At 41.7% G+C, this 20,230-nt stretch overlaps 1 protein-coding gene across 3 annotated transcripts in view; it reads right to left on the bottom strand.

Moving 5' to 3' along the window:
- Window positions 1-3,624: 3,624 nt before the first annotated feature.
- trappc9 (trafficking protein particle complex subunit 9) overlaps window positions 3,625-20,230 on the bottom strand; it is a 107,963-nt gene continuing 91,357 nt past the window's right edge. For all 3 annotated transcript variants that reach the window (XM_061815205.1, XM_061815194.1, XM_061815213.1), the window contains 2 exons: window positions 4,396-4,619; window positions 3,625-4,010 (listed from right to left, as the gene is read on the bottom strand). In XM_061815205.1, the coding sequence (XP_061671189.1) occupies window positions 3,831-4,010; window positions 4,396-4,619 (404 nt within the window). In that variant the 3' untranslated portion in view covers window positions 3,625-3,830. The remainder of the gene's footprint in view (window positions 4,011-4,395; window positions 4,620-20,230) is intronic.

The raw sequence follows: 20,230 nt of genomic DNA, 5'->3' as shown, positions 1-20,230 counted from the left end.
AGTAGACTGTTTGCAATTACAGAGGTCAAACGTTTCCTGCAGTTGTTCACCAGGTTTGCACACACTGCAGGAGGGATTTTGGCCAACGCCTCCACACAGATCTTTTCTAGATCAGATGGGTTTCTGGGCTGTCACTGAGAAACATTGAGTTTCAGCTCCCTCCAAAGATTTTCTATTGGGTTTAGGTCTGGAGACTGGCTAGGCCACAGCAGAACCTTGATATGCTTCTTACAGAGTCACTCCTTGGTTTTCCCGGCTGGGTGCTTCGGGTCATTGTCACGTTGAAATACCCAGCCACGACCCATCTTGAGGTGAGGGAAAGAGGTTGTTCCCCAAAATCTCACAATACATGGCCGCGGTCATCCTTTCCTTAATACAGTGCAGTCGTCTTGTCCCATGTGCAGAAAAAACACCCCAAAAGCGTGATGCTACCACCCACATGCTTCACTGGAGGGATGGTGTTCTTGGGATGGAACTCATCATTCGTCTTCCTCCAAACACGGTTAGTGGAATTCTGACCAAAAAGTTCCATTTTGGTCTCATCTGACTTATAAACTTTCTCCCGCGACTCCTCTGGATCATCCAAATAGTCATTGGCCAACTGATGATGGGCCTTGACATGTGCTGGTTTAAGCAGGGGAGCCTTCCGTGCCATGCATGATTTTAAACAATGACATCTTATCAGCAGTCACCTTGGAAACGGTGATCCCAGCTCTTTTCAGGTCATTGACCAAGTCCTGTCGTGTAGCCCCTGGCTGATTCCTCACCTTTCTAAGGATCATCGAGACCCCACGAGGCGGTATCTTGCACAAGGCTCTACTCCGATTGAGACTGACCGTCACGTTTAGCTTTTTCCATTTTCTAATGATTGCTCCAACAGTGGACCTTTTTTCACCAAGCTGCTTGGCAATTTCTCCGTAGCCCTCTCCAGCCGCGTCGAGTTGTTGTCAACCTCACACAGGTGAATCTGATTCAGGATCATACATGGAGTGGAGGTGGACTTTTAAAGGCGGACTAACAGGTCTTTGAGGGTCAGAATTCTAACTGACAGGCAGGTGTTCAAGTACTTATTTGCAGCTGTATCACACAAAAAAATCATTGAAAAAATGATACATTGTAAAATCTGTACTTTTCTTTTTAGATTATCTCTCACACAGTGGACATGCACCTACATTGAAAATTTCAGACCCCTCCATGAATCCTAAGTGGGAGAACTTGCAATATAGCATGGCGTTCAAATACTTATTTTCTTCACTGTGTAGCCAGTATTTATACACCTGAGGGGTGGTGCGGCAGCCGTTCCGTCTCTTACTCGCTTAAAACGTGGACATTTTTTTTTTTGGCCTGAGTGGAAAGCTTATTTTGAACAATAAAAAGAGTAATCTGCCACATCGCGTGCGCCGGCGATTCAAAATTTGAATCACGGAAACTCGTGAAAACTGCCGCCAAATCTCGGCGCACTGCCCGAGAGTTCAGTCGGGTTCGCTCGAGTCGCTCGGTGAGCGGCAGCCTCTGATGGGAAGAGACTCAAAAGCGTCTCTGGTGTGTACTTTTTAATGTTACGCCCAAGAGTGAGAAAATGTCCTGGTATCACCTCGCAACATCACCAGACACGTTATATTTGGAACGCAGTGCTTATTTGGTGCCCAATTTGCACTTTACTGAAGGGAACTTGCCTTGCAGCATGAGGGGATGAGAATATGCACAAAGAAAAAGTGAAAATCATAAATAAGCGACGCGGAGAAAGTTTTTATTAAGGTTTATGCGCCTTAAGGGCATACGAGAGCTCCTTTACGATGTCCACAAGTCAAGGTTGCGTGTCTTGAGCCTCATAAGCTTGTGCTGTTTGTTCCGTTGTCATGGAGACCATGCAGTTATCGCTACACAATCTATGCATGGAGCGTCCAGCGTATCTTTTCGAGCCACATATGGGTAACAAGTAGAGAGGGGAAGCAGCTGATGAGGATTCCTCAGCTCGCTTGGCTTTTCACAGCGCCCGCCCCCCCTCCCCCCAGGAAGAAAAAAAAAAAAAAGCAGCCCAGCGTGAATTAAATTGAATTGAACTCGGGCTTCGTTTGCATTGCCGCGTTCATGTGGAGGCACACTGCATAATCGAAGGAATATGTATTTGCTACCACGTTTGTTCTTCGACAGCTCTTCTATCACTTTAGATTCTCAATTCTGATTATGCATCGATCCGATTATGGACTTTTGGGGCTTGGAAAGTTACCCAAAATTGCAGACCCTTGAACTAGATACAACACAATGAATGTGGGATGTTTTTGTTGACGCTTATTGTTTCCATAACATTCAAAATAATTAGAAAGACAGCTCTGCTACTTTCCCCGAGATATTTCTTTCAACAAAATGGAGTGAATTGTGCGAAACCTCATTTACTCTCATCAATATTGTCAGTAAAACATAAGACGGAAGCTCCCAGGTGACATGTTCAGAACATTGACTCGCAATAAAGAAAAAAGTTAAACAATTAAGAATATTGTACTTTTCTTCTAATTGAGTAAATTGTCAAGTCTGCACTTTTTACTTTTTTTTAAACATTCTCTAACAAAATAATAAATTTGAGGTAATTAAAACGACCGTTTTGTACTCTAAACAGTGCATATTTTGTTGTGGATCAAATATCAGGCGTCTAGTAGTACTGCAATACACAAGAAGCACTAAGGTGGCATCAGGCCATGATTTCACATTTATCAACTAAAAACCTACCTTTTAACTCATTAGAAATACATTTAAGACAACCTAACTAAAATATGAATTTTCTACTGTAAAAAGTTTGCTGTTTTTCAAGAAATCCTACACATCAAAACATGTTCATATTTATAATAAAAAATATGTTAACTTGAAACCCATCATCTATTTTTAATTGAGCCATCAATCAATATTACATTTTATTTGGTACTTTTCTGTAGGATTTGTAGGTCAAATTTTGACTGGCAACACAATTAAAAACTCAGTTGGCATATTGTGCCAAAGTAGCAACCGAAGATCTAAATTCCAACAACCCCATTAAGTTTTTACATTTCCTTCAGTCCTTTGAAAGGCTATATACATTTACATTAATAATAACTACTATTATTATTGTTACTTCTATTAAATGGATGGTTGAGCATTGTTAACTTACACAGATTTGATTCTATATCAAGTGTAGGACAGTAATTACTGCGCTATAAATGATGGGTTCTTTGCTAAAAAAAAATTCTGAACACGTCTGACTCCACAGGTGTTGCCTTGAAATAGAAACAAAGTAGCAAGGTCAACTCCAATTGCATCAAAATATAAGCGCGCTGATTCAATGATGAGGTCAAGGGTAAAAATGATCTTCGGACGCAGATCTCAATTATTAATTTACCTGTCTGTCCCAAGCGTCGAAAGCGCAAAGTTCGGTACAAATCCGCTGGCTTCTCTTTGGTGCTGCAACAAGATGTAAGGGGGGCTTGTGCGCCATGCCGTCCTATTCTTGTTGCTGCCAAGTAAAAGACTCACAGAGATTTTGGTGTCCAGACACACGCAAAAACTAACGAGAATCAAAAATGTTACCTTTCCGGAGACTGCAACCTGCAAAAAGTTGCAATGATAACACCAGCAGGGGGGGAGGGGCGGAAACAGCTTTGATGATTTTGTTTATTTACATTTAAATGAGTGCTCATCTGTAGTTCAGTTGGGAGGAAAAACCAAAAATAACTTACCAACTTTTACATCTTAGCTATAAGACTGGCACATGGTAGCGAGTCGGGCTAGCTCAGCAGGCTAGTTGGCAACCTAACTTATTTACAGATATTAACACTAAATGCACGAGTTTTGCGGGCCAATCAGGCCGGGGCCTGCAGAAGTGTGTCCAGTGTTCTGATGTGGACGCTGGGCAGAGTGAACCAGGCCAACGGCAGTTCTCGTCCAGCGCTGTCGTCCTGGAACTTGATGCTAAGGTAGAAGTCTCCAGTGTAGAGGAAGAGCAAAGCGCCCATGCAGATGGACTTTTCTTTGGGTTTGACCTGCACAAAGTGGAGACCGCGCTTTTAATTATTCACAGATCCCCTTCCGCTCGCACTTTTGAAGGTCGATGCTGGGGAATCGGGAGTTTGCTTTTGACCTCGATTTTCAAACAATTCATTTTCAAAAAGTTTTTTTCTTTTTTTTTTTCCTCTCTTTTGCTGAAAAAGCTCCAGTCAAATCTCACTAAGTGCACACCATAACTTTTTCTTGGTGACCTTGTCTTACTTTAGATCATTAAAATAAGACCCTTGCACACTTTATACCAAAATTTAATTCGTCCGGCACTGGTTGTGTTGGACCTAAGATGTGCAACTGTAATGCTGGTGGGGGGGGGGGGGGAGACGCTGATTTGTGAGTGTTGATCGTGGACTGTGTCCTACTAACCGTGTCGATGCAGAAGGTGTTGGAGCCGATGAAGGTGACGGCCTCGCCCAGGTCGTAGTTCTGAACCCCGTTCTGGTAGTCCTGGTAAGGCACCACGGTCAGAGCCAGGGGGCCCACGGAGTTCTTGCTCCGATTGGTCAGCTTGATCTCCAAGGAGACGGCGTCGCCCACTTGGCAGTCGGCGATGACGTCGCAGTCGCACGGCTTCCCGTTCACCAACACGTCTACGGACAGGGGATCAGAAATGTCGGTATGGAAATGACGTTGATAAAAATGAAGTTTTCCCCTGCAATATTGGGGTTCATCATTCACGCTACCACTATTGCAAAGATTTTAAGCATTTTTTGTTTTTTTTGGCAGACTCAAAATGCTAGATTTTGTTTTTTTCATGAGCGCAACCCCCAAAAGTCACCTCTGAAAAGATGGGAAATATAAAAGCAGTTTCAAAAATTGGCATGAAATTTGGTGGTCATTTAGATTATAACAGAAAGGATGAAGGTGTCAAATCATAGCGGGCGATTCTGTTGTGAAAATATGTATCTTTGTTCAAATAGCGATGTCAGTCACATATCGTCAAAAGGACGATTAAATGTTCTTCCACTAGATGTTCAAAGGTGCAAAATCAACCCTTGTATCCACTCTTTGTGACATTTTTGGGTGGGTGGAGTGCTGTGACATTTTGCTCTTATTTAAAATATATGCCTTTGGGGGTTTGACATGAAAATTGATGTACATTAAAGTCTGTTAAGCAAAAATGAAAGCACTTTTCAACCTTGAAAAATGCCGACTCTCAACATCAATCAAAGAAAATCTCATCCCTCTCATTAATGGAGAAACATTTCACGTCGATCAAAGAGGGCTACAAGCTAATTTTGATCACCTCAAGTTATTGTTTTCCTAAAGTAGAGACCATAATGATGGTGGCGGATAATAATTCAAATTCACAAACCCCGCTGCGATGTGTACGTCGCCTTCATCTGAGACAAACGAGGAGCGAGTTCAAGTCAAACTCACTATGCTCTTGTGATTTGACCCAGATGCCGAGGCCAACGGTTTGATTTGAACAAGTGAACTCAACACACACACACACACACACACACACACGGCGCAAATGCCACACACGTTGTGGTGTCACGCCCGCGGCTGCGATAAACACTGTGAGTCACAGCAGCTGACGTTGTGTGACAAGCTGATGAAAGAGCTGAGCGGTGTTTGGAGTGTGTTGGGGAGGGGGCGTGAAGATGGACAGATATTGGGGTGAAGTTGATGTGCGGGGGGGGGGGGCACCAAACATGTGCAGTTGCTAGAAGAAGATGATGAGCCCCGCCACCACTTGAAGTCTGGATTGAGTGGCGATAGACAATACCTCGAAGAAATAAAAAAGGTAGAATGGTCCCTGCTAAAAGTGCACCCGTACCTTGACTCAAAAGTTTAATTTGTTCCGTAACCAGGCACATCATACAATATTAATTAATTCAATGAGGGTTTGGAAGAACTATAACAAGATTGTAGCACAGGACCAGCAGGTCTTCACTTCTAATCAGCTGCTTGATTGTGCTGCGACACGCTCATAAACGCACTGGGAGGCATCAGCGTGTTTATTAATCAACCTTCTGGCGCTAACAGGAGGCTACACTGGCAACAAGGTGTTACGTAACGGGCGTTCGGGCTCGCGTGCCGCCCCTGGCCAGATGCTGCTGCAGTCTTCTGCAGGAGTCGCCACAGCAACAAGGCGGAGGGGTGGGGGGGGGGGGGGGACAATGGTGCGAGATGATGCCTCACTCCCGTGTTGAAAAAAAAACTACATCAAACTGAAGCTCAGAGATTGAAGAAACCACACGGGCACCCAGCCAGGGGAGACGCCACGTGTAATAAGAGTGAAGGATGGAAAGTAAACACTTTGGAGGTTTGCGAGCGTTAACCGGATTGGGGTGTGCGTCATGACAGGTGTGGCGTCAACCTCAGCGCCGTGTAATAACGCGGCCGCGAGCCAATGGGACGCCAGCCGATCCGCACCTCCGTCACGCCTCGTCGACAACGCTCAGGATTCCGGGCATTTCAATCCTCAAACAGATTCATTGAACAAAGCGGCGCTTGGCGAGTGCACAGCGATGACATCAGCAGAATGAATTCGCAAGCCCAATCGATTGGTGAATCTGCCAATTCCTCCAGTTTTTTTTTTGTGTTGTTGTTTTTCCTAGAGACTGAAACCATTCGGGTTCGACAAAAGGATGAATAGCTCCATCTTCTAAAACGAACAAAATGAGCAAATATTTGTAACGTTTAAGCTTTATATAACAGCCTGCGTATTGCTGCCACTGTGTCGATTGAATACATTTCTATCGATAACCCCCAAGATGAAGAGATATTAGCTTCAAAATTGGCATTCAAACTACATTGAGGAGATTCATGAAACGAAAGCACAGTGACTGCACGTTCTGGCCCTTCCACAAGATAAAAATCGATGCCTATCAGATTTAAATGACTACATCACAAACACTCTGTCCACAGACGCTTTGGGTTTCTTCTTGTTTACTCCATAAAAGCGTCCACGTTTATGGCTGCATGAGAAGTACAGCGTGAAGAGATTGCTTTGCAAAAATCATTCCACCTTGAAGTCGGCGCTCTCTACACATTATGGCACTCCATTCCACGTGGAGAAGCGTACGGCACGCGAAAATCAAAGCTTTCTGCGTTTTAAAGAATGAAGTTTTACAACTAATTAATTTTGCAGTAATGAGTGAAAATGGTGAAATGCGTTTTCGCCACTTGAGGCTGCTGTTCCATTTAGCTTTTTTTTTTTTTTTTTTGCTCTCAAGTATCGCTCTCAAAAGCAATCATGGCATTTGCAAACTATGCCTGCCTGCGACGATAGTTGTGGTTAAATCGACGCCGAGCCGTTTGTGAAAACTGGAAAAATGAACTCATTAACCTTGACATTTTTGATAGCAGACCCAGAAATCACACGTTAGATAGACAACATTTCCAGTTATTCGACCTTTTGCGGGGCTAAACATCGAGATCAGCTGGAGCCGGTCTGAAAAATACGTTTGAGGTTCAGGTCGGATGAAAAGGATTCAGTCGTTTAGATTTGCAAAATCAGTTGGGTTAGCTCCACCCTGTGCAGACGGTACGAGTGGCGAAGCGTAGTGGGGACGAAAAACAGCTGCCGTAATAAATCTTATCTTTATTTGTGCAAAAAAAAAAACATGTGGAGTGACAGCCACTTTCAGTTATCTTTCAGCTCATGTCCATATAATAAATATTATCATGTGAATGGAGATCGCGCCGATTCCATAATCTTACCCCGAAAGTGTACGCAGCCAACTGAAAAATCTTTAGAACAAACAAAAAGACAGCTCCTATATTGTCACTTTTTTAGGAAAGCTGTACATAAAAAAAAATAAACAAAAAGTTATGAGTTATCTCTTTTTTTAGTTACAATATTAAACATTACTGCCGTTATTTTGCCTTTGCTGACACCGACCTAGTAATGGTACATATACAGTGGATATTACAAGTCTGCACACCCCGGTTCAAATGACCCACATAAATCATTTCAGAACATTTTCCACCATTAATGTGAGGCCTACCTGCACAAGTCAATTCAAGGTGACCTCAGTCGTTATTTCCATTGGCTGCATTTTGCATTTCCAAACTTTTTGGTCTAACGTTGACTCAATTTGGAAGACTGCCAACTTTGTTTAGCTCCCGACCATTATTTTTAGTAAACCTGGGCCCTTGGCTTTCTCTAATTATTTTCAAGATCATCAGTTCATCGCTATTACGAGTTTTCTGTTTCTGTGTTTGGCAAGGTTCCCAAAATCAACCTTTTGAAAAAAAAAAAAAATGGATGGAGATTAAGAAAGTTTAGAAAGTTTGAAACACGTAAAACCTCAGACATTTGCCAGAACACGGTTATGGATGAGTTAGTAGAGAGGTTTGTCCAGTGAACGAATGGTCGGGGGTTTGATTCTCAGGTCTGACTCACCGCTGTTCAAGTCTCATTGGGGAAGACACTGAACCCCAAATTGCTTCCAAGTTGAAAATGAGAAATTGTTCTCAGTTATTAAATATGGAAACAATTCATTCAATTGATTTTAAATTGGTGCAGTTTCACCAAGTTTGAAGAGACAACTTATTTATTATTAGTTTGAGGAAAATGAGACATCATTAGAATCATTTTTAAATGGTATTCCTGGTAATACTGGTCCCATGTAAATCAATTAATCAATCGTTGACATTTCTCATTTTACATACATCCCTAATTGTCGCTCTGCCTACGACGGATTCACAGTCAGTCTGATATAGAAAAGAATCTACTACTTGCATGTATAACGGTGACATCAAATTTTCAATAGAATGACAACAGAGGCAACACAGCTTTGTATTACATAAGAGGCAATTCCAAATGAAGGAAGAAAAAAGAAGAGCCGGCAAGAGGCCATGATTGTTTTGACTCATCTCCCGAAAAAAAATCAGTCATTAACCAGCCTCCCCCGAGAGCTACACTATATAGTGAGGTCTAAACACGGCCGCTGTCATATGCCGAGCCGCACATTTACTCCCGTTTCCCTGCCTCATTACTCGGCTCTGCTCGCCTGCTTCCTCGCTTGATACACTGCGAGCCTAATTATGCAAATGAATGGATTTTACCTTCAACAATAAAACTTTAACGTGTATCGCTAACCTTAGGCGTGGTGGCGGAATCGCATTCTGTCTCGTGTATTGATTGAGTTTTGCTGACACGTGAGATGTTTGTTTGATGGCCCAGAATTATCCATTTACATGATTAGCTTTCATTACACTGATAACAGTCAGAGCATCATTGTGGGGAATGTTGGGAGACGAGCAATCGCACTAATGCTACTGTACATTTTGATTTATGATCATGATTCTTAATAGAAGCCATCAGTGGTTCATCAGTGAATTCAAGCAAAGAACATTTTCTACAAAGTTTCTCCACATTAGGGTCGTGGGTGGAGTCCATCCCAGTCGGGTTCGAACTGACAACACCGTGGAATTCTCATCAGTCATCTGTCAGTCTTTAGAAAAATATTTGACTCAACTACAAATTGATACGGGCCTTTCCATTTGAACTCCAGTTAATAAAGGAAACATTTAACACATTGCTTGATGCATGAACTCTGCCTGACGACGAGGTTGCCTTCACGCCGGCGAGGCGCTTTTGCTCATATTCCGGGGTGCGTTTCAAATGAGCGAGCAATCATGTGGGTGGTTGAAAGCATGTAAAAATTGCTCCTGATGACGCAGATGAAGGGGGTGACTTGAAGAGGATTTCCCAGGCATTAGCTAAAGCCGTTGCTCTTGAAGGCAATGTCGTTTTGTCATGTAAAAAAAAAAAAAAAAGAAGAAGAAGAAGAGGAGCACCACAAAAGCCCAGACTACTCACCCACTCGCAATCTGCCGTGGCATGATGCTCTTGTTATTGTATATGTGGATGACATACAAAAAAAAACTGTGGGTTATTATCGTAAAGCTAAATTAATCCTACAGCTGTCAAAAACAAATGCTTCATAGGCCTCTGATAAAAAGGAATAAATGTTTAATGGTGACATAACATCATCATCCAAAATATCCCTGTATAGCTAAAGACTTTATTCAACTCAACAGAAAAAAACATCTTCATTTACCACATACCGTAAAAATGTAATGCACAGGGAAGACAGCGGAAGAGGAAAGGAACGACTTCTCACTTTGCCAGACTGAGCTGTGGTATTGCCAGTTTGGTTAGCAACACTTTTCAGTTTATTATTATTATTTCCCCCTCCTAATAAGCATCAAATTGAGGGACAGTTTTATTGATCTTAAGAACAACACAGACGGCGACAAACAGCGATTCGGCATCTTACAGTGTATTTGAGGAATTAGAGCGGTTCTGAGGAGAAACGCTAAAACCAATCAATGAAGTTGAATTTTTCAGGTAAAAGAGTTTCCAAACTTTAACTTTGGTGGCGAATTCTCGGCAAAGCAGCACAGTGAAGGTAATGAGCTGTCAGAAGTGCACCTGGGGCCAAATCATTAAAGACAGCTACCTACAACATTATTATTTCCTCCACAGAACAAATGGCAATCAATGTCTTTGAAAAATGACTTCAGTCACCCGCTGAGCTAGCCGCGATTCATTGACGATTGATGAGACGCAGTCATCTCATTAAAAAGCGACTCTCCTATCTGCCCAAGTCTGCCTTATATTGCAAAAACAACACTAATCACTGGTGACATACTACTTAAGGGGGGGGGGTTAGATTTGTTTATGAAAGCCTAAATAGCGACCGTAAGAGGGATGGACGGCGAAATGTCCGAGACCCGTAACGAGGCAGAGCATGAGCGTCATCCTTGGTAATACACAAACAAGTCAAAAACTACTTGCGTGTCGAGAGATCTTTAGTTGTGTTTGTTTTCCAGCTGTTAATGAGTCAACTCTTTGTATCTTAACAGGTTCCCATTATCACGGCGGCATAATGAATGCACTCCAATTCAAGGATTGCGAGCAGGCATTCAAACTGCTCAGCGTCACGTACTCCAGAACTGAAACTGAAGAGGGAAAAGACAAATAGTTCATAGCTGCCATACTGTCTCAAATCCGTGGAGTCACATCAATCCTCCAAGTGATTAATGGCTGTACAATACAGGATCTCCTGCAGATAGCCAAAAGACGCAAACCTAGTTTCTGTGACTCGGAATCAAATTATGTCCAAACTGCACACAATTTGAAGCTGTGTGCAATCAAACTGCTTCAGACTGCACTCACTCCATGAGCCTCCTCCCAAGACTTTCTTACTTTTTGTCACTTCTCAGCTTCTCGCAAGAAAAGGACACGTGTCATTATAAATTCTCATTTTCAGGTTTAGGAGAATTTCTCTTTAATCTTCCTGAAGTTAAGACATCTCCAAACACTCAAAAGCCAGTAAATCCAAATTAAATGAAATATTAGTTTTTGCGTCAGGCCATTCACGATTAAGATTCTTAAGTTAGAAAAAAATATTTTCAAAAATGACACCCATACGTTGCACTAGATCCATTCTAAACTAGATTATCTGAAATCCATCCTAGACAGAATCCCGGCCACGTGCGAAGAGATTTATTATTTAAAACATTTATAAGATGGTCCCCTCAAGGTTCTTAAGCAAAGCGATATGAATAAAAGCACTGACTCCTGCTGAGATCCGCTCGAAAAGAAAAACAGATACTAAATCCAGGTACATTCATAATACCACCACATCTGGCCTTTTACTTCCCCGGCCACACCATCAAACACGAGCTTGTAATGGCCATACGCTGATGGCAATCAAATGCAATCGCCCTGAAATAAGTGCAATCTTTCTTGGGCTTATTACGCTCAACTTTTATAGAAAAGCGATACAAAAGTGCCACTGAAACACCTTAATGAGAGACTGAACGGCAGCTACGAGGATTAAATAATTGACGTAAAATCTTGATGACAAAGCGGTGGTTAGAGTCAAATAGTGCTACACTTACCATTCTCATAATCATATTAGCAACTTAAAAAGGAAATCCTCAAACAATCAAAATTGCTCGGCTGTGACTTATCCATCGGGAATTTGATTAGATTAGGTTTCTACTGTTCTTATCGTTAACTGGGAAAAATATACAATTTGGGAATAAACGAGAAAAAAAACATTTTTTTTTTCTTTTTGCTTCCACCTACTTCTCCCTTTTCCCTCGACGTTCTTTTAATTATTCAACTTTAATACAACCTGAGTGAGCGCTGCCTCCGAAGTGGCCAAGGCATCTTTGCCGATGACGACACCGAGTTACTAACACACACTGGTTTATTGATGCACTTCTGTCGTGCCGAATAGAAGCGCGCATCTCCAGAGAGCGTTATTGGTGATGAAACACTTAAATTGGCCACACAGGTATTCCGATTGACAGTCAAAAGCCATGAAATGAAAGAGCCATGATTGAACCTTCTGTTTACCCCACTAAAATCTTATCAAGTAAAGTATCGTTATTTGCATTTTTTTTGTGTGTGTTTGTTTTCTGGACCCAAGAGATTCATCGACTCCAAACGATGAAGTGTAAATGTAAAATGAAAAAGAGGGACAAAAAAAATGTCAGTGCCGTTGACCTTCAATTCGTTTTTTGAGCAGGCTTTCTGGTTCTGGCGCCGTATTTGACGTATACTGGTTATGTAAGTTAATTTTGAGCTTGATCGAGAATGGCGAGGAACAAAAAAAAAAGTATTGATGGACAGGAGAGTAACATTTAGAATAGTTCTATCGGGGCTCAAAAGGCAAGGAGAGAATGATGCCTTCAAAACATAACTGGAAAAAAATTGAGCGACATACTCATGTTCACGAGTCAGCAGGCTACTTTTTAGTTTGCGCAGAATGCCGAACAACATCAGGAACAGAGTGGACGGGACTCTACTATAAGCATTCTGGGGTGGAGGGAAACAGTTCCAGTATGACTTCAAGTGGAAAAAAAAAAAAGATTACAAAAGTGAAAAAATCGCAGAGTGCATCCGTTTCTTAGAGGTTAGTTTACAGAATGGACTCTACCACTGGCGAAAATAGACAAGCAAATTCCTGTCTTTGCATTATCATCAAGCATTTTTTGGGGATTCCTCTTTGGCGTGTGTGCATTCCCTCTCCGAAAGTTCACAGAAATTGGATCTGCAGTTTTTCCGTAATTCTTCTGACAAAAATTCCCAACTAGTTCCCTCCTTTGTGGGGCCTTCTACACCCCCGACACATTTGCAATTGTAATTCGACAAGGTAATACCGACAGACTAGATCCCTGGCAAGTGTTTTTAGCCGGCGTGGCTCCCTCATCAGTGGATTTACGCCTGCTTACACGGCCAGCGTGCTCCGACGGCGGGGAGAGAGCGAAAGGGCAAGTGGGCTTCATTTTAAGAGCCTTTTCTGTGCCTGTAAAAACAAATACTCACAGCTACATGAGTAAAGCAAAGCAAAGCTTGTTTAAGCTGGTGGGGGCACGAGGGTATGCAGCATCTTAACGCTCAGCGGAGACTAAAACTGCCCTCTCCTGAATATTGTTATGGGAAATAGCCTGCAGTATCTTTGTAGGAAAAGACAGATGTCAGGTTTAAGCACAAAAGCCTTCTTACTTAGGGAGCCTAAATTATCTTTGTGAGAAACCGCGTTCCCAATTCCCTTGGAAGTTTACAAACTACCTTCAAAAAAACGTTGCAAAGTTCATGATTTTTTTACTTTTTTTATAATTTCTAAAGACGTCCACTTTTATGCCTTTCTGTCAGTCATTCTAAACCGAGAGACCACATTATCTTTTCAAGAAAAGACTGTCCAAGGCTAATTAGACACTATTCCAGCAGTCCAATATTAGTCAAACTGTCGTCATATTCTACAGAATAACATGCTTCGTCTCATTTGTCAGCCTCTTGTGGACTAACGGAGGTAATATATCATCAAACGTGGCTATTTTACAGTCGGTGCTCTTAATGTTGCGCGTAGTGGGAGGAAAAAAAAACGAGGTCGGCTGAGAGTAGAAAAAGTCAAACAATCAGTGAGACCGAGTCTCGTTCTGTATAAATAGCCATCTGCCCGTGAGTGTGTTCTGTCAAATAATCATGAAGCAGTAGTGAAAGGCTTTTGTTTTATTATCATTATGTATTTATTTATTTAACCGTTTTTGCCCTTTCATGTGATTCCGTACCATGCTCTGACTCAGCGTGAGACCAGGACAGGACACGATGTGGCTTTTCTAGTCTCTATGGTGCCTGCTGCTTGTGCAACATTATAAAAAATCAAGGCAGGTGGACATGTGTGACAGCTGCAGGTCTAAAAGGAAGTGAAAATATTTTTGTATAAATATAGAAAGCGGTGCTTTTTGACTGCCTATGAGCAGCGTGATGGTAAAAATTTAATCATGTTGAAAACACGACAACATTGTTGTGACAGTGTAGCTTGACTGGCACTCAGAAGAGTTTTCCAACCTTAATGGAGCCAAAGAAATTATTTTACATGACAAGAAACTCACAGCACAAGACCCCCCAAAAAAACAAGTGCAACAGTAAGTATTGAAATAATCATTAACCTGGCTCAATCCACACACATTAATTGAAGTTAAATCCAAAGCTGGTTTTAATTTACCGACAAACTGTTGATTTGGTGTGAAATTTGTTGGTGTGTATTAAAAAAAAAAAGTTATTAAAAAAAAAGTGCTTCCAGAATACAACCAGATGCTCTAATTGTGCTCAGCAACAGCTAATCGGCTATCGTTCCATTACAATTACTGAGACTGTGTATGTGTGTCTGTATTTTTATTGTTGTTTTTTTTTGGGGTGGGGGGGGGGATGAAAACAACTGAAATAACGTGACTGCAGAATTGTGCAGACGCTGGATGTGGCTGTTTAAAATCCACCAATTAAATTTTTTTTCAATGTAATTGGCAGATTCTAAACAGACCTCAAGAGGGTGTGCACACTTGTGCAATGACATTATCTTACTTGTTTATTTTTCAATTGTGTTGTGCAAAGTATAAGTCAAGCTGGCGGGGGAAAGAGTAATAATGATTTACCTTGGTCTAATGTTTGTTTTTAATCATCAAAGCCTTGCATTCGAATGGGGGTGTGTGGACTTATTATAGCCATCCTGGCAAGGTTCCTGGTCGTTTTCTGTTAAACCAAACACAAAAAAAGGCAAACTCTCTTTACCTCGGACGTATCGCTTGTAGTGATGAACCAATAAGAAGTTATTGGCTGACTCAGCTATGGAGGCTTAAAGGCATCGATTTGCTGCCAGGCTGTTATTTAAATGTGTTGCTTCGCACGAGCTGCTCTGATAGCGTTGTTGGGTCGTAAGAAGAGCCGTAAAGATGTAAAATACTCACACGGACATAGCTGTTCAACTAAATGGTGAATATACAATGGAGAACTCGGTAAAATATATTTCCCCTGGGAATTTAGAAGAGCAACAGAGCAGAAGGTTAACCTTGAATGGTCAAAGGTTTATGTAATGTATTACAGGGGCTTTACTTGGGAGGGGGGGGGGGTCTCATCGCACGAAAATAAAAATATTCCATTACTTATATTCATTCTAAATTATTATACTTTTATAATTATAAAAGAGTGCAGCATGGCTCAGGTTTCAGCATTCATACCAAGCTCAAGCAGTAGAATTGTTTTAGAAAAGGGGAAATCTGTACTTAACATGTGTTAATGCGACAGGTGACTGAATCAACAGGATTCGTAATTATTTTCTAATTTTTTTAATTCTGTAAGGAATAAAATATATGTTCAAAAAATTGTAACTCACCCTACTATCACTTGCTGATGATGTTAAATTAAGATTTTCTGCTCGTCATTTCATTTTTCCCGTGGTTGAACATATTGGTTTTATTTTCTGAGGAGGCTTGTAGCATAGTTGCGAACCATTGCAAAAGAAAGCGAAGGGGCGCTCGCCGGTCCACACTGATTGGCCAGCTCTAATAAACATTTGACATGATGTCGGAGTCCAAATTTTGCTCACGGGCCTGTGTTTGACATCTTTGATTTATGGTATTCTCACTTTGGTAAAGGCTTCCTCAGACAACAGAAGCTGCAGCAAAATGCTAGTGGATCTTATTGGTTTCTGGAAAAAAAATAGATACTATATATATATATATATATATATATTCCACAAGCTTTAAATAAAGTTGGTGTGGTTTTGCAGTGATTGGAAATGCACCATCTACAGACGTGATTTTCCCGTTTAATGGGGGAATTCTGTCTTTTTAAATTGCATTGATTAAAAAAATATATTTTCTCCCGTGCCAGAATCCACACACGTTAATTTTCTGGTCCGAGATTTGTAAGCGAGGTGGAAGATTGGGTACACATCTGTTGATTGGTCGAATGTGTTCCTCCTGATCAATGAAAATCCTTGTTGAATATGAGGCGGTTCATGGGGCCGTTTTCAAGTCAACACGATGGCGGTGCTCAAGAGGAAAGATGCTATTTTTCAGTCTTTTTTTTTCCCATTCAGTCAAATCACATGTCAGCATCTAACAATGCTGTGAAAAAGGCAGTCTGCTAGGAAACGTTCTGGTCTAAATAACACTTTTCGGCTTTCGCGTCAGAAACCTTCAAACATAGATTTTAGAAAGAAAAATGTCACAGCAAAATTTACTGTTGGTGAGTCATTCAGCCAAAAGCCCATTCAAGGCGGCAATATGATAAATACTTGGACGTCACATGAACTGATTGACTCTGTTGCAGATGTGCGAGTTCCTTTCCTCAGCCTTTCTGATGACTAATATCTGGAGCCAGGACGAGACGCGCTGAGGGAGGCAAACCCCCCCCCCCCCCCCTGCATGATGAACGAGCCAGACAAAAATGAGATTAGGAGTAGTCCGCTGAATAAATGAACATTCATGAAGTGAGAGAAAAGTCAAGGCGCCGAGATGCGGCCGTCGACACGTTCTTTTCCTTCTAAATAAAGTGTTGCGTCGAAGAAGTGCTTGCCTCTGGTTACAGGCTGTGACGGCCATCATCATGAGCACCCTCGCGGCTGTAACGTTATGTTGATGCCTCCTGTCCTCTTTTGTTCATTAGGTGTCGCATTCCCTGCAGTGGCGCTTTTGAAAGAATTCCTCCCGTGTGCGACACCCGGAGCTACATTATACATATTTCGGTAACATAATTTGTGTCTCTTAGCAAAAGATACATTTTGAATACCTGCAAGTAGAACTAGTGCATGTAAACAATTGGGCCAAAGGTCTGCGCTAAAAGCCGTTTCCCAAAACAACGACCAAGTAATTGCACACTGGAATCCCTCCAAACAGCAAACAGCGTGATGGCGACGACACGAGAATGCATTTGCACTGGGCGGTGTCCGCACGTTTATAATGTAAACACGTTCATGCCTCACGACGACTGGCTCTGGTAGAAATCAGATGATATGCCTACCAACTGGGAAAACAACACCAACGCGAGCGGGCATTTTGAGGGCGACAGCTAGCCAAAACAAAAGTGACCTGCTTTTTGGAACTGTCATCACACAACCGCAGCAAGTCAACAAATGTCGTTTTAATGACACACCAGTTATAACCGATTTAGTAATAAAACAAGTGGCATCCTAATTAGACAGACGGTGTAGCGTGGAGGAGCCACCAATTATCAGTCCAAACAGTCAGTTTTGTAAACAAACGTTTTAGAAACTTCACCCAGGGGACGGATCTTTTCCCAAAACGCCTGAAATGTTGCTCCACTGGCCGTCGCAAAGTTTTTGTCCTCATTGGGGTGGTGGCTGCGCTGGACACGTATCACAAGCCGCCACTGGGCGAGACGCGGGGCACCGCCGGGGAATGGACGGCAGTCACTCGCAGGCTGCTTGCGGATAACCGTCTCGATAATTTCCTCAACTGCACTAAAACCAGCTGACCTCAAAGTTAGGGACGCGTGACATGTAGCGACCATTAGAGACGCAATTACGACAAGATGAGTGCAGTTTAGAATGCACACTTCACGAGAGATGGGTCTATAAAAACGTACTTCTAATGGAATGATTTTTCTTCTTGGTGAATGATTAAAATAATAAACCCCCGCTACTCATGCTGTGAATATACCCCCCATCCCAAAAATAAGAAATTGACACCCTCCCCCCAAAAATTTTTGCAATTGCCCATATGAACTCTTTCGCCGCCAGCTGTTTTCAGAGCATAATTCCCCACATTGTCAGCAGTTTTAAGAGCATTTTGACTGATTTTGGAAAGACCCATAGAATATTGAGTTTTGTGACAATGTAAGAACCAAACCTACCAGAAGAAAAAAAAATCCCTACCTTAGGTCAAGTTTTAGAACCGAGGTTGTTTTCATCGAAAAATCCAAGAAATATATCAAGCACAACAGTGACTGACAGCAATATATATATTATTATATATTCTTTGTTTATGAATATACAGCCATATTAGGCTGCTCCCTATTGGACTTTCTGCTATTCCAATTATCCAAATTTACTCATGCACTATTATGATTGCATTTCCAATTGTACTGCCACAGTAGGAAGATCAAAAAAGAAAAAGGCTCTTAGTTTGCCTAGTTGCAGCACATCTTTCCATCTGTTGTCTTCACACTTTAGCAGGTGTGCGCTCCATCTGCAGTTTCACATTTCAGTGATATTCTTTGTCAAAACAAAAGTGAGTCACGTGGCATTAATCAGGCCACCTATGATAAATCACGGGAGCGCGTTCTGTGAAGATTTCACAAACTGACATCCTGTGACCTCTCCATGAAAAAACAAGAGTTCATCAGTCTCATGCACTCAAAAATAGAGATTTCTTTATAGTGGAATCCTCTTTTCTGAATGAAGTCTTCAACCTCTTTCTGCTGAGTCTGTACATCATCCGGTTGCTAGACAAAATATCTTTCGTTTACATTGCAGGAACCCAACACATTCAAGACAGCTATGGCAACAGGTGTCAATTGTGTTTGTAAATAAGTAATTATTCCACAGCAAACCTGATCTTGAAAACGAAAAAGTTTGACTATTATTTGAAACAAACAGAATTATTGTTGTTCTGTACGTTCAAATGGGATGCAATCAACCTGATTTAAGAAACTTTCGATTTTTACATTTCACAGACTTCCACTGACAAGATACTAATTGGACACAATTTCAAAAAGTTTCCATTTAATACTTCTCAACTATCAGAAGTTACAGCTGTGGGACAGAGTGGAAAACTTTTATGCACCCATAATAACATCCATCCATCCGTCCGTCCGTCCGTCTTCTTAGCCGCTTATCCTCACGATGGTCGGGGGAGTGCTGCAGCCTATCCCAACAGTCAACGGGCAGTAGGCGGAATAGACCCTGAATTGGTTGCCAGCCAATCGCAGGGCACATGAAGACAAACAGCCACACTCACAATCACACCTCGGGGCAATTTAGAGCATCCAATTAATGTTGCATTTTGCCCGGAGAAAACCCACGCAGGCATGGGGAGAACATGCAAACTCAACACAGGCGGGGCCGGGATAGAACCCGGGACCTCAAAACTGTGAGGCCAACGCTTTCCAGTTCAATCCAACGTGCCGCTCCCCCATAATAACATGATGCTTGTTTCACCGTTCGCTTCAGAGCATCAATGTACAATTTCTTGCTAGCAACAACATGAAATTTAGCCACCCTCACTACATTCGGACCTAAAACTAAGCCTAAACCCCATTTCACCTTCTGTGTTTTTCTTAACAAGACACTCCTCTAATGCAAGACGACTCTGTAAGCACATACGACCCAAAAATCTCATTACGACCTAGCGTAGCCACTGAGTGCTGTTGCATTATTCATTTGTTTTCCCGAGCACTCGAAAATGGGGTGAATAATTCCGCGTGATGTTCAAAATGCAGCGCAAGGTTACTTCCAAGCATATTTTTTTTTTTTGCTGCACAAATAACACAGTCACCAGGACCTTAGTAGCGAAAGGATACTTGTAAAACTAAGAGGGTGGCTTGTAAGCGAGTCCACCTGTATAAAGGCAAATCTATTGAGAGTATTTCATTTCTACGCAGTAGAAAGTATTAATGAGCACTGCATATTTACGAATGCTAGGCAAAGACTGTACAGTGTGTTTACTAGTGGTACAGTGGGACATGCAGGTGGTACAATCTGGAGTGCAAGTAAAATGCAAAATATTGTGAACCAACAACTATTCGCAGTTCTCTATTCATGGATTTATCGTAACGTATTTTTTTTTAGGACCTGTTCTCAGCTGTTCAATATGTAACGCCAGTGTTACATACATCGGCATCTGAAAACGCTCGCAAACATGTTTAAAAAAAAAAAAAAATCAACAAGATGTATTTCTAAATAATCAATGTATATACGCA

Source organism: Syngnathoides biaculeatus, chromosome 1 (genome assembly GCF_019802595.1).
Source record: "Syngnathoides biaculeatus isolate LvHL_M chromosome 1, ASM1980259v1, whole genome shotgun sequence".
In the NCBI taxonomy this organism is placed as follows: domain Eukaryota; kingdom Metazoa; phylum Chordata; class Actinopteri; order Syngnathiformes; family Syngnathidae; genus Syngnathoides; species Syngnathoides biaculeatus.
Note: the sequence above shows the minus strand (reverse complement) of the source record. Positions and strands in the feature narration are given on the sequence as shown.